Genomic DNA, 15,866 nt, shown 5'->3' with positions numbered 1-15,866 from the left:
ATGTAATAATGTTGCGTAATATTTACCGTTGACAGTGGTATTAGTTTCTTTAAAATCTATCAAAAGAATTACTTCACAATCCCAAAAGATCGTGGCCATCACCTTCTTTGTTGACTGGCAGACTCTGAATTGGAGGTGCTTCACCCTTACGACGCCATTCCATTGATTCTTTTCTCGATAGAGGGTCATAATAGAGAACCATAGTTTCATCTCCCGTCACAATAGTTTCTATCACAGGGTTCGGTTCCGACCCACAGAGTTTCAAAAAAGACCGCCCACACTCGACACAAAGGTTTTCAGGAACCCATCATGCACTAACTTTATGCATACCTAAATGATCATGCAGGATTCGACGAACACTCGTATCAGAAAGCTAGGAATTTCTGAGATTTTTTTGACCTTGAAACGTGGATCACTCAATACCACCTCTTTCACAATCGCAACAAGGTCCGTTATGACCTCCACTGGTCGACCAGTTCTTGAATCATCTTCAAGTGACTCCTTCCCCATTCGAAAACGTTTTGCCCATTCTTTCACTGCAAAATACGAAGGAGAACTTTGGCCGTACACACCATCCAGCCTTTTTTTAAAAATTTTAGGTGCTAACCCTTCTTTTGTTAAAAACTTTATGACTGCTCTATACTCAATTTGCGTTATTTGCGACATTTTTTCGAACACGTCTTGTTTAAAATGATGTCAATAAAAAACTGTTTGACGCAAGACTTCAATTTTTGTTTCGCAGCCTACTAAGATATATATTTAAAAGAAGGCAAAGCTTTGTCGTGATGCTGGAGCTGCATCTATGTCAGGCCGGGAAATTTTGGCGCTAACCTATTATTTAGATGTCCTCTATATGACGAGATTAGAACTACCCGGTTTAAAGATGTGGAGTTTTTTGTGGATATCTAGAACCGGGGTGGATAAATGTTAGGTTGTTTTTTATTAATCTTTTTTTTGTCCTCTTAACGGCTTTCATGAAAATGTTTCACAAATCATTTTATACATTTGTTTAGTGTCATTAACATCTTGTTTTATTTTATTTTGTTTATTTCACCTTTTTTTTTTTCACTACATGTTTACCCTTTGCAGATCCTTGTATACTTGTATTTCCTTATAAACAGTACAAAAATTGATTGATTGATATTGTAATATTTACTACTTAAAACGAATAAATATAATATATTATAAATAAATATAATGTACTTAGAAATAAAAAATATTTAAGTCTCTTTACTATTTTATTAGATTTTTTTTCTAAATATGTACAGGGTGTTTGTTTATATTTGGCACCATACCAACAGCTAAATCTTGAAGAGTTTTAAAAAAATCTTTAAATACAATTTGGTAGTAATAGAATCGAAGAATATGAATTGCAAAACTATCAGTATATTCTAATTCAGTTGAAATAGTATATTACGCAACAAGTGCGGTCAATGGCATTTGAACCACGAGTTTATTTGGCATGAGCGGAGCGAGTGTTTAATAAACGAGTGATTTTAAAAGTTTACCAAACGTGTTGGATACTATACTTTTTCTACGACGTTAGTTTTTGGGTACATTTTTGAAAAACAACAAGAATACTGACAGCCAGAATTGACAAACGTCAAAATTCAAGTCGTGCGGTAAAATCCCGGAAATGTCCGAAGGGGCTAGGATCCGTGGGCCAAGAAACTCTCACATGGTAAAGTGACACTTCTCGCACGCTAGATCGGCGTAAAATTAGGTAATCTACAGAAGGGAATAGAAATAGAACTTTTCTTCCTGGTTTCATGAATATTAAGTTTGTCTATATTATCTTCAGCCGTGTATATGGAAGGATTCTTTTTTCTTCTAAACACGCCATTGGAACGATAAATACGTTAATAATAAGTTTAACAGTGATATTAGACATTTAAGATATTACTTTGAAAATTAAGGAATAGGGTCTTTACTAAGTTCTTTTTGAGTCGACATTCTAGACTGGTTTTAATGATAGGTAGGGAGATCAGAATTCTTATCATTCGTAAGTTATTTTAAATTTCCAGGAAATTATTTAAACATTTACAAACAATAACAAAATAACTTTCCTAATAGGAGTTTATACTTTCAAGGTGGAAAATTAAATTCTGATATAGCATAGTTGCGTCTTATTTTATTATTGCATTGCAGAATAATGTATTTCGGTACTTTAATTTGCATATATACCTATTGTGGAATTTTTATCTATATAATGTGTAGCCACTTCGTCGGTAAATTACTACAAACAGTTTATATTCGAATTTTAAATAATCTACTTCGTTTTAAAAAGCTCATACGCACAAACAGACATATCCACTTAAATAAAATATTGAAGTGAAGCCCGTAGAACGGTTGATTCAGATCATTCATTGTATTGATAATTTTACTATAACTGGTTTCCGTCCGTCATCAGAACTTGTTAATTTTGACTTCTTTGTGAAATTTAGTTTCGCTCGATAGCTCAATTCCTAGCACATAGAGACAACTATCATATAATATTGGACGACTTTCCACTGTACGTCATGCAGACAACTATACCTATTTTTCCGTTTCGAATTTCATCCGGGAGTAATCTCGGAATCGACAAATATCGCCTTTGCTACGTGTTTCGATATGACGGCAGCATATGCAGCTTTACTCACCAAGCAGACGTGTCGATCCTTTCATTATCAAGGCCAAAAACACCGATACGAATGTCAATAAACATATTAGGCTTATATTTCGGTCTGGGTCTGTTCGCGCTTTATCGCAGGGCAATAATCTCTGATGGAAGTAAAGCCTAATCCGCTATCAGTCAGCCACCGTGCAAATAGCCACAGATAAAAGAGTTTACTAACCTAGTCCAACACAAACGCTCGGAAAGGTGTGTATTGGAAGTACAACCTTGAATTCACGATTATTACTTATAAGCAGTTGAAGGGCGTTCACTCCTATTCGTATTGTTGGATTAGATTATAAACGCTTAAAATATTCACGAAGGGCATCTGCAATGCGTGGAATGTGGAAACTAGCAAAAATTTGAAAATTATGTTTTTTCGACCCAAAAATTTTGCAAGTTTTGTCGAAAGCAATGCAAATTTTGACAGAAGCTACAGGAAATAACGGTTTAGGAACCGAAATTGAAATTAGAAAAGAACCCAAAAATTTAGTGTCGAAAATTTGTATACCATTGAATGGAACCGAAAATATATTGTCAATGTACTTTTTAAATGTATTAGTTTGGGATACCTATTTTGAAATTTGTCTCCAAATTAGATCATTTTAACTTTGTAAACGCCCCTATCAATAGTTTGACTCCATAGCTCTTTCTGGTTCCTTGGTGTTATATTATAAAAATTGACTTAATCTTCACCCCTGCTGTTTTTAATAAAAATGTACAAAATAAACATATACTTTTAACAATTTGCTGACCCTTTTCCGAATATTTTCTACACTTTGATATTTTTGAAAAAAAATAAACTCGCTTTTTTGTCCATATTTCTTCAAATATAGAACTTATAGAACTCCGAGTACTAACGAAAAACAAGACGATGCGCGTAATGTCCAAAAATCTTGAAACGCCTCATAGACCTTATTAAAACCTCATTTTGTAGGTCACAACATATTCAAATATCACGTTTTTGACTCGATAGTAAAATAACAAAATTAAACTTACCCTTTAAATGTGGGTATACTACAAAACCTCGTTATTTTAGCATTTTTCTAAATATATTATTAGTATCACACTATCCCAATAAGCACAACTAGATACGGTATTAGGGAAAAGGATGGGCCAAGAAAATGCTAGAAATTATTTTTCATTTTCTGGAATGACTTTACACTTTACAACCCGTTTTCTGTAAAATTGTATAGAATTGATGACGATTAGATAGCGACCTATTTCAAAACTGAGTAAAATTCAATATTTTCGTTTAATGCTGTTTGCTCTATCCATAAAATGGGAGTGTTCCAATAGTTTTTGAAATAAATGTTGATAACTCTAAAAAGGCTTAGCGTGTTCTAAGAGAGGCTATTACCTTGGAAAAAAAAACACCCGTTCACACACACAGTGTTCGAAGTGTTTTCGGAGCGCGAGCATTGAAGATGCCAAGTGAGATTTTGGCGAAACGTCTGCAGGATTCCAGTCGGAGTTCAACAAGCGAACGGATGATATCCCGGAATATAGTGTCAGCATATATATATATATATATATATATATATATATATATATATATATATATATATATATATATATATATATATATATATATATATATATATATATATATATATATATATATATATATATATATATATATATATATATATATATATATATATATATATATATATATATATATATAATCTTTGGGAGAGATTCCACAATACCCGTTGTCAAACCAATCAAGTAAACAAGTCTCTTCTTCAAATGTTTCTAGAAATTTCTGCCATCATGTCCCCTTCAAAGCTGAGTACTCTTTGGACTATAAGCGATGCAATCACACAACACAGGAAAAATCCAGAAGAAGTAAATGTATATTTATGAAAATGCAATAACAAAACTAAATAAGTAACTTATCAAGTCAGTTTATTTTTGTCTAAATTTTTCCAACTTACAATTGACACACCTAAATTTAGGACATGCAGATTTTGCCTGGAAGACGTTCTATAAAGTGTCTTGAGTTTTTCGTGTCATAAACTTAAGGGATGTGATGATCAGGTTGATACAGCTCGGCATCTCATATATCCAGTAACCGTCTATTTCTGGTAGCACTCGTTTTATTTTGAGTTGCTTCTCCTCTACTGGGATAAAAGTTGCAGGCCTTTATTTACTTTTGACCAACGCTGATGTCTGCCTTTGCTCAAAGTAAGGATATCTCTTTTATACTCCTGAACCACTAGTCCTGAGTAACTTTTTTAAAATCTACTGTTTTTCCTGTTTTCAGTTTTTTTTTAGTAATTTTTTTCGAATTTTGTTCTCGGCTATATCATAATATCCAGCCAGATGGGAGGAAATTGTACGACCACAGTGACAAATTTTCTGGTCGGTCTGGTCTGGTCCAGAATCTCTGGATGCAGTAAAAGAAACATCGAAATGCAACTTGCCCTCCCTACTTTTTTTAGTGCTCAAAATTAATATCCTATAGTGTCAAGTCACTCTGAGAATACATATTCAATACATATAAATAATTTACCCATTTACGAAACAATTTTTGTAAATTTAGGTATCCAGCGACCTCATGGTAAAAAGAAGAAATTCATGATTGGTTGCTGGAGAAAAACATTTTCACACATACAGAACTGAGTCTGGTAAATTATATATATATATATATATATATATATATATATATATATATATATATATATATATATATATATATATATATATATATATATATATATATATATATATATATATATATATATATATATATATATAATGTTTTGGTTAGCAAGCAAAGCGATATGTGGCAATACTTTGATTTCATGTTCGTTAAAAAATTCACCAATGTACATGAAAATTTGATAAATTAAAAATGTTGAGATAAAATTTGGAGCAGAGCTGCGAAATTTACTCGAGACCTGGCGACGCTGAGCTATAAGACTCCACAATGTATTCTTAGTGACTTGGACTATATTCTTCTATTTACCTGTTTTATAGAGAGCTGCAGAAATAAAACCAATGCTTTAAAATCCTTGCTAATAATCCTCTTCTTCGTCGTTTAAATGTCACCGCAAGACGAGGAAACTTGATGAACCTTGAAGCTTTTACTACTAAATTTACGGCCTTAGCTCGTAAACAGAAGTGTTAATTAAGCGCAATGTCTGTATTTAGATACATCATCTACAAAACCAGTTGCGATTTTCACTTTCGATTGAAATTTCGCGGTATATTTCAATTTTTGGGCTGCTAAACGCGCCTTTCGTAAATATACCATCAAAATATTCGGCCGTTCGAGATCAATGCGAGCGTAGGTCTACGTACGTACGTAGACCTGACCTTAGCGATCTGCTTTTGCAAACTAGGCCATCGCGTGGGCACCGATGCAAATCCGCCGGCAAAATATAAATAATTAGACGATGATATACTATGTAAGAACGCGAATACATCGAGTATGGGTGTATGTATTTGTGTTTAAGTAACTGATGGCTTGGCAGTCTTTTGTAACAACTGTCACATATCACCCTTAGACATAGTCCAGAAAAAAACAAAATGGTACTTTTAAATTTTAATTTAAAGACTTGACAAGAATTGTAGTTACACATTTTCTGGATTTCTTCAACGTCGGGTGTTGAAACTCTGTCTCGCTGACGTTTCGCCAAACATGTTGTTAGGCTTCTCCAGAACTTAATTGATACTGACTCCCATTCGATTCTGTACCTGCTTATATACTGTTTGAGGGTGACGGAGCTAAAGGAGGGATATGAACTAATTTCGGATGACTGATTGCCATATTGGTGAAAGGTAAAGACCTGAGTCGCGGTTAAGTTTGTTTAGTTGCTTATGCATAGAAGCTACATTATATGAAATATATTAAAATCCGAGAATCTGGAATCAAACCTCATCTTAATTAGAAATGCTTGTCTGGAATATATTTTTCTTGTAACGGTCAAATTTGTAAACAAACGTTAAGAGAAGCTATAGATATTTATGGAAGCCATCGATACCTTCCGTTATTTAGCCTCATGATCAAGAATCTCTTCGAGATTTCCTTAGCCATATACTATACACCCTACATACCATTTACCAATCTGAGATATTTTTATATTCTTATTAGCGGAAAATCAGATCTGACACTGGGGCATTCTGTTTACAAAAAACCTACGCACCGTCTCCAAAGTTATGAACTCTCTTGCCGTAAAAGTATCTCAACCCAAACCACTGAACCCAGAATTTAAAAAACATCACTGACCACATATCAAAAGTTCTTAAGAAGTTTTACCACAAAATCTCTCAAAATCTTTGATCCGTCGAAGACAAAATTCCGTTTGAGATACCAGGAGTTTACAGCATTTTATGCATATGCGACAAAAATACATTGGAGAAACAGAATCAGAAAAAGAACATGGAAGTGCCTTAACACAATCATGAAATCGGACATCAAATCTTATTTGATAAACCTAAAGTTCTTTCATGTAATCAATTCTTCTACCACAGATAAATCCGAAAATCCATAGAAATCTACAAGCAACCAAACATTCATAACCGCAACTTAGGTCTTTGTTTTTCACCAATATGGCAATCAGCATATCAGCAGTTACATAGTAGAATACGATCCAATCTCAATTAAGCTCTGAAGAAGTCAACAGGATTGGCGAAACGTAAGCAAATTTGATTTATCAACCTTTTGGTATCTCGATAACGGAAATTGTTTGAAAGAAAAACTGAGGTGAGATGTGTTGATCCCAGATTAAGAGGTTCGGGCTGAGATATTTCTCTGAAATGAATCAATGACCAATTAAATAAATGTCCTTTATAGAAGAAAATCAACAGGCAAGACATATTACCTTAAAAATAAGAAGTCATTTTTATCTGTATACGGTTTTTTTTTGTTTATTCAGCATTTTATAAAAATGTTTAATATAAAAAGTAAGAAAGTAAAACCCAAAGTCATGATGTCAAGTGTCGAAATAGTATAATAATTTATCTTGAAAGTAAAGTAATGTATTGAGGTCTTCATCAAAATTTCTTAATTGTCCTGGTCTTCTATGTGACACTGTTTCGGTCCTCGAATTGTTTAATTACATTTTTAATTGTATTTATTGAAGGAACTCTTCTACCCGGATATATTTGTCGATATTCTCTTTTAACATTATGCTTGCAACATTATGTCCGTTTGAATAATATAATTTTATTATTTGGCGTTTTTCTTCCTCAGTATAACCCATTTGAAATATCTTAAGTTACTTAACTTACGCTGCAGACCTTTAGTTTTAATTAGTTGTCAAAAGTAGAACATCGTTAAAACAATTGCAAACATAGATAAGATGGTTGCTATCACGGCAGACTTGACCATTTTTAAACAATATGGCATGTTCCAGAAATCGAACGATAATTATTTTTAATTTGAAATATCTCAAAAACGGCTAACTGAAATGTCAATAAACTATATGTTTTTGAAATCAGGAAGACTAATAATATATAGGGCATGTCATAAAAAAAATATTTGGTGCTGTTAATAGAGCAAAAATCTTGAAACTTTATTATTCACACTTCTTTTCCTATCTTTCAAAATTAACCCTGTAGGTGGGTGTCAAAATACAATGAATTACCCTGTACCTAGGAAAGAATCCATTTCCGCACTTGCATTTATGGGATTTTTGTTCACATCCTGTTATATACTGCCCCGTATAACACGAATAGCACCGTTGTTAAATTAATTTTTTAATTATTATTCTTGTCAAAGGTGTCGACAACGAACTTACGCGTGTTTGTAATTTCAGTTCTGATTTTAGAGCGAAACCTAGGATGTCCGCGGTATCGGGCCGTCGTACGTATACAGAAGACGAATTGCAGGCCGCTCTGCGAGATATCCAATCGGGCAAACTGGGTACGAGACGCGCGGCCGTCATCTACGGCATTCCCCGGTCCACCCTTCGAAATAAAGTGTACAAATTAGCATTGGAACGGGAACGGGAATCTCATATCAACAGTTCGACGCCGCTGAAACTCGAAGACGAGGAAGCGATGGACGACGACAAAGAATTGTCCGGCGCGGAAGAGGAGAAAGAAGTGGAGAAAGCGTTGGAAGCGCCCCTCCTATCCATGGCGGACATCCTGAGGTTTTCCGGTATGGAACATCCGCCCGACGCCCTCAAGTTATTCTTGCAGAAAGCGAAAGAGGGCCAAGATCTGGGCACGGGTTTAAATCAGACTGAAGCTATACATTACATTCAAGCTCTAATCGCATCTCAAAACCTGCTGGCTAGCCATCAGAAGCCGCCAGAGGGATCAGTATTAAACCATTTAATTCCGGACTTTGCGAAGCGGGTGATGGTTGAGGAGCATCTGTTGAAGATGCAAGGGAGCAACGGGGAGAGTGAAAGGTTGACGAGATCGAGCCCGTCGAATTCGGTCATCACGAAACTGGAGAAAGCCAAGTCCGAATCCGACATGGAGACGGACGAGTCTACGCCGAATGTGATACTAAAAATTCCGTCCTTTAAGCCGACGACGTCGACCAAAAACGGTTGCGACATATTCAGGAGCGCGTCGCTGGAAACCTCCGGTAGTAGATTGATTTCGCCCCCGGTAACGAGCGATTCCGGATCACCTCCGATCCTGCCCGGCAAGGGGCTGATGATCAAAGACGTCATAACGCAAAGTATCAGCCAAAAGTTCCAGCAGGGTTTGGAATCGCCCGTCCGGAGGCCCATGCTTGACATGGATTTTAAAAGGGGCGGGTTTACGCCGCCCCTGGCCGGCAACATTCCGTCTGTCATCAAGTCGCAGCACGAGGTCAACAGACAATTTCAGCAGCAGCAACAGCAGCAACACCAACAGCCTTCCAAGCCTCAGAACGCGAGCGGCACCGGGCCGCCGAGTGGCGGAAAAGGTGAGATTTTTTATGTATCACAACATACGAAGGTCACTTAAAAAGTTTCCGACCTAACAATGATACAAGAGTTTTTTTTTTATTTTTCTCGTAACTTCTCCGAGCGATGCTGCCATCTCTTTAACCCATCCAAATAGTACCCAGCGTTTTTCTCCGCAAAATAATTGTTCACGAAGTTTACCGAAGTTTTTAGCTGCTCATAGAAGTCGCTAGGGGCTAGATCTGGGGTAATTCGTGGATTTTCACCATGGCAACCATTAAAATAGGATTTGTTTTTGCAAATGTGTCTGTTTTTCCGTAATTTATGTCCTCAGCTTGTCAGGTCGCCATCACTTTCCCAGCCGAAAAAACAGTTTTTGCTTTTTTCGGAGTATTTTTTATTCGGGCTTAAAACAGTGTATCTAAACTCAGGACTTATTGCGCCTGAACTGCGCTAATAGAGCGTTGGAAACAATGATTCGAAAGCGTTTTTGGTCTACCTAAATCTTGTTTTAAAATTTGACAAACACGTTCTTCAAACATTTTCATAACCTCTGCTATCTCTCTCACTTCAATTCGATGGTCGTTTAACACCATTTGATGAACTGCAATAATAAATGACGGTCAGAGTCCCCATACACAGAGTGCCACTCAACTTTAATTTGCGTAGGCGTATTGCCTTTCGAAAATAAATATTTTTTTAACAGATCTATGCTCAATTCTTTGTGTCGCTATCTTCAGGGTAAGGTTGAGATCTTTTCAAGTGGCCCTCGTAACTAATCTATATTTCAAGATGATCCGAGTACAAACTTCACATACAAACTAACTGAAAACTGAACTGTCGTTTAAAATACCCAAAACTTTTATGGAAAATATCAAATTCTTAACATATACTTTGATTTACACACAAGGTTATTTTTTATATTTGAAGATTACGCTAAATTTCAAAATTTTCGAAAGACATTTTAGAAGTGTTTTCAACTGGGCTGCAATAATTTCTTGATTTTCAAAAATTAATTGCGAAAACTCTACCAGTAATAAATTTAATGAATAGAATAACTACCAAAAATTATCGAAATTAGTGAGGCCATATTGTATTATTGCACCGAAGTTGAGGTGATTTTGAGGTTGTATCGTCCCGATAAGGTAATTTTTATTGATTCTGTAAACTCATTTTAAAAATTAATATATGCATATTAGTTTATTTAGCTGCTCCGAGACGGAAAAATCAGTCCCATCTCAACCAGCTAATAAAATTTGATTGAAACAACAAAATTCCTTTAAAAATACAAACCTCCTAAATCTAATATTCCAAAGCCTGTTCTAAAATATCTAAAATCTAATTCCGACGATGTAAATTTAAAAGCTGATAAAAGTTTGTTACACCCCTCATGACTCCTTATGTTGTTAAACCAAGATGACCTCTTCGACCTACCGTCAGCACCATTTGTTCTCCAACATACTCTCTAGCAAAATGTCTAGCTTTTATATTAAAACCCTTTTCGGGGAAAACCATTAGTTTCGTGCTTAATTCCTTCCATTCCATTGAACAATTAAAAACTATTACATTAGATTTATACGATATTATGGTTTGTTTCGACGTAGAACACTATTTCAGATATATTAAAATCCGAGAATTTGGAGCAAACCTTCTCATCTTATTGAAGGAGCCTGGTCTGGAACACATTTTTCTTGTAACGGTCAAATTTATGAACGAACGTGGGGAACAGCTATCTGTTCTCCATTATCACCAATTATCGCGAATATATTTATTTCTTTGAAAAGAAAGCCCTCGACACCTTCTATCAAAAAACCAGGATTATGTAAATGCTACGTTGATCATATTTTTGTTATTTGGCCTCAGGAGTTCACAGCATGGCATGCGTATGCGGCAAAGAATCCATTAGAAAAGACAAATTTCAACTAGACTCTCTTGCATGCAATCAACTTTCTAGCGAGCGAGAATCTATAGAAATTTATAAGCAACCAATCAATCTTAACCGCGACTCACGTCTTTACCTTTCACCAATATGGGAATCAGTCATCCGAACCAATGCTTATGCTCCTCAATGCTCCCAATTATGCTCCTCCTTCAGTTCTGCCCCCCTACAATATATAAGCAGCTGCAGTGTAAAATGGGAACCAGTTTCAGTTAAGCTCTGAAGAAGTCAACAGGATGATTGGCGAAACTTCAGCAAGCTTGATTTAAAAACAACCGGCTCACGAAGAATCTAGAGGATTTGTATATCGTATCCAAACTTCTTGACGATCTGTCAGCGGCCAGATCATTGGTTAAAAACAACAATTTAGATTTTTCGCATGCACATGTTCAACAAAAAAAAATCAAGTTTCATAAGTTCCTGTATTATCAGCATAGGCAAGGCCTTTATATCTCTAGGAGCTATAATATGAACACAGCAGATAAATTTCGAAGTGCAAGACGTGCTAGACAATCCCTTCAACATAGATTTCTCCACATATATTTTTAGTCACTTCGGCCGCAGATTTTTCGAAACGGTTTGCCTTATTAATAAATTTGTAATAGTCGATTTGGTCGTCGGTTTGATGTGAGTTGTTATACCTCTTACCTCTCACCGTTCAGGTAAAGAATTTTATTTCATTAGTTTTCTCACCATTTATGAGAAATAAGATTCTCGGATATACGAACGTACTCTCCCACTCTAAAATATTTTAATAAGCTCTCTAGAATACAATTATTCTTTCTAACACTATTCTATGCGTTAAAATGAAACAGCAAGTTAATTAAGTTCGCACTTACATTTATGCCCGCATTATAATCCCTCTCAATAATATGTAGTTTAAATCAAATTAATAGAAAAAAACACAGCAAAAATAAAACAATTTACAGTTCAAACGAACCCAGTGTATACCGGCTAATCTGAATTAAGTTTTCATTATTGTTACGAGTAGAGATACAAAGTAGGTTAAATTATCAAATTGAAATCCGAACAACAAAGCAATTGCATGCAGGGTTTAGGAAAAAATTAAGAATATGTACTCTTTTTTAATGGGCCACCCTGTATAATTTTTACTCTAACGTTCGTAAATCACCGACAGAACAAAAAGGGTCATATGCAACATTAGCCTAAAATTGAAAATAACCGAATTATCTCTTTTCGTCTAGAAGGCTATGCGAAATGAAACTCCATTTTCGTTTTATTGTTTTATTCGAGCATAAGAGACAATAATAATAACACCAATTTCCACGTCATCATTTATTATATAATTATTTCGTGTCCTTCTTTTAGCAAAAACGGTTTCATTATTTCTAAAGATTTGATAAAAGCTCAAAATGAGTTTTGGTTAATGTGTTAATTATTAGTATTATAATATCAATTGATGTCAATTATTTAAATTAATTTTACTATATCACCTATTCAAAAATGGTTTTTATACGTGAAGAAAAGCGCGACATGTTGACTTTTTTGTCAATGTTATGTTAACTTTTGCCGCCAAAACATACATAATTTTCGATATGTTTTTTATGGACTGACGAATCAATTTTTTCAAATTCTGGTATTTATAATTCAAAAACCATCATTATTGAGAAAATTCATTGCTAGCTCATTTACGATGGCACGCTGATCGGTGTGCGGTACAATCGTAATTATTACTGACATTCTGGATGGTTTTCTAGATAAGCTTGACCTAATAAGTAAGCTCATATCTTACGAGACACATATCAAACATGACAACCATTTTCGACAATAAATGAATTGCTACAAATGGCTTGGCTTTCGAGGTCACCAGATAAAACCCCACTTGATTTCTACTTGTGGGGTTATTTAAAGGACAAAATTTGTAAGGAAAGATACCAACACGTTGATGTTTTAAAGGCGACAATAAGAGAAAAAATAAACCAAACAGATGGTAGAACAGTATTAAAGGCCATTCGCTCAATAGAAAAACTTGCGAGGTGCTGTTTTTGAACACCTCTTAAAATAAATTTCATCGTAAATCATAAATTAATTAGGTTTTTTAGTTTTTTTTTGTATTTTATTATTTCCATGTTCCTGGAAAGTGGAGATTCATTTCGCAACCACTCATATTCATACAGTCTAACAGAGAAATGTGCTGATAATTCGGTTATTTTCAATTTTATTCTATTGCATATGACCTTTTTTGTTCTGTTGGTGATTTAACGTTAGAGTTAAAAATATACATGGTGTTCCATTTACATATCCAAAGTTTTTTCTTTTCAGAGGAAAAATGCTAATAGTTTGCTAATTCAACCGAGTTTGTATCTCTATTCAGAACAAGGTTACCAATGATAAACACTTAATTTAAATCAGCCGGTAAACTCATTTCCGGATGTTTCGAATATCGACGCATTTCTCGTAGATTTTGATTTTGTGATTTCTTACTGCCATCTTGGTCAATGTTGAAAACTCGACGAGCACAACGCCATTCGTAAAAAAATCGACAATGACTATAATGAAATTCAAGCAATTTAATCCACTTCTTCGAAGATAGGCAGCCTAAAACCTATTATCTTCCTAGTCATGCCAGTTTGCCAAACCTGGAAATAGGGAAGTGCGAAGGAAACCTCAATAATTGGAAAACATTTTTGAATTTATTTAATTCCATGATCCCCGCTAGTAATCAGTTGACTGACTCCGAAAAATGTTCTTACTTAATTAGTTGCCTTTAAGATTCTCCGCTTGTTCTTGCCATTGATTTGAAGATATAAAAATACGCGGGTCATCTCAATAAGCCATTGGCGGGAAAAAGAAAGGTCAAAAAGACTACCAAACGAAATAGTTAAGATGTAAGACGTAATATAAAAAGTGTCAGAAAGCTCAACACTCTTTAGCATTTCGAATGAAATATCCAGACTTCCTAGAAATTTCGAATTCTTCCGAAGGAAAATTCAACTCTAACCGGCCCGAAGGCAATTCACAACAGGACCGCAATAACCAACCTTCTACTTCAGTCGGATTTACTAATTTCTATTTACTAAACTCCTATCAACCACACCGTCCTGTTATCTAACGCTGTAATCGATGTTCAAGACGCGTTCGGTGGTTATAAATTCCACTAGATACGTTTGGGTTCAGTTATGGTCATAAGGAGATTCTGAAATCTTACCTTACCAGTAGTGCTTTTTTCTAAATTGATTTTGCGCAAACCAAATAAAATAATAATTCTTATTATAATAAACAGCATTAAGATATCTTAAGGATTCCTCGAAATAGATGTAGTTTCGACAGCTTTCGGGTGCAATATGTTATGATAAATATTTCATCAAGAATCTTTTTTAAATTCAAAAATATTTTTTTTTTCAAAATTTTCAGAAAGCGTTTTTTTAACATATTATTTTTTCATTATTATATATCTCATGATAGAGAAAAAATCACTTAAAATTTTAAAAATTGTTGAAAACCCCAATAAAAGTCTTTACATATTTTGTCCTACTCCCTATTTCAAAATATCCAATTATGCGTACATTACGTATGCCGAAGGTGTCGCTATAAAATTTCAGTTCCACTAATTACCAAAATATTAATTATCATTAATAATTAAACACAACAAATGTTTTCGGTAGATACTTAAAACGCTGATGGTATTTTGCCGTTTCTCAATTCTAATGATTGTTCACGGTACTCAGTGAATGTATTCTCACCGTTTATTGTCATTGTCATTTATATAACAGAACAAGTTTCATAAACGACACTTTAATGACGACTTTGTCTAGACACCATCACCACCAGGAGAATGAGAACTGACAAAACATCAAAATACCATAAGTGTTTTGAACATTTACCAACCCGCGGTACTGTTTAACTCAGCTTTCAGCAAGCCACAAACTTACTGAAATTACAACTGAAGTAAAGTTATACAATATCAATATGCAAGACAAAAACCTTAGGACTCAGATGTGGAGGATCTGAATGTTTAGACCACATGGTCTGCTTTGCTTTTGTTGGTGCATTTGACATTTCTCGCAAAAGACGTTTCACGAGACAAGATATTTTTCTAAAAATGTTTGTTTTTCCAAAAAAATTAATGAATTTAAGCCTTTGAAAAACTAAGTAAACTTCTAAACCAAAGTAAGCAAATAAACCATGTATTACATCCAAACATTGCACCTGATATGTGATATATGATAAAAAAGAATTTTTGTGAAAAATTAAAATTTGTTGATATATATTTGAATATAAGTATTAAAAATAAACGAAACAAATGACAATGAACTATGTTTTCGTATTTATTTTCTTTAAAAAAATATTTTTCAAAAACTGTGTCTTATTTTTATTAAGTTCTTTTGCTTATTGGTTTCGCCAAATGAATTTTCCAGACAAATATTTCAGATGACGGAGAATGATCGGTTAT

At 34.5% G+C, this 15,866-nt stretch overlaps 1 protein-coding gene across 4 annotated transcripts in view; it reads left to right on the top strand.

Annotated features, from left to right (window-relative positions):
• Window positions 1–15,866, top strand: part of LOC132704013 (mushroom body large-type Kenyon cell-specific protein 1) — a 225,109-nt gene that overhangs the window by 193,595 nt on the left and 15,648 nt on the right. For 3 of the 4 annotated variants that reach the window (XM_060673615.1, XM_060673617.1, XM_060673614.1), the window contains exon 7: window positions 8,422–9,533. In XM_060673615.1, the coding sequence (XP_060529598.1) occupies window positions 8,422–9,533 (1,112 nt within the window). The remainder of the gene's footprint in view (window positions 1–8,421; window positions 9,534–15,866) is intronic. The other variant, XM_060673616.1, reaches the window with a different exon arrangement.

Source organism: Cylas formicarius, unplaced genomic scaffold (genome assembly GCF_029955315.1).
Source record: "Cylas formicarius isolate icCylForm1 unplaced genomic scaffold, icCylForm1.1 PGA_scaffold_6__28_contigs__length_40554024, whole genome shotgun sequence".
Lineage (NCBI taxonomy): Eukaryota > Metazoa > Arthropoda > Insecta > Coleoptera > Brentidae > Cylas > Cylas formicarius.
The sequence above is the reverse complement of the archived record's forward strand: the minus strand, read 5'-3'. Positions and strand labels throughout refer to the sequence as shown.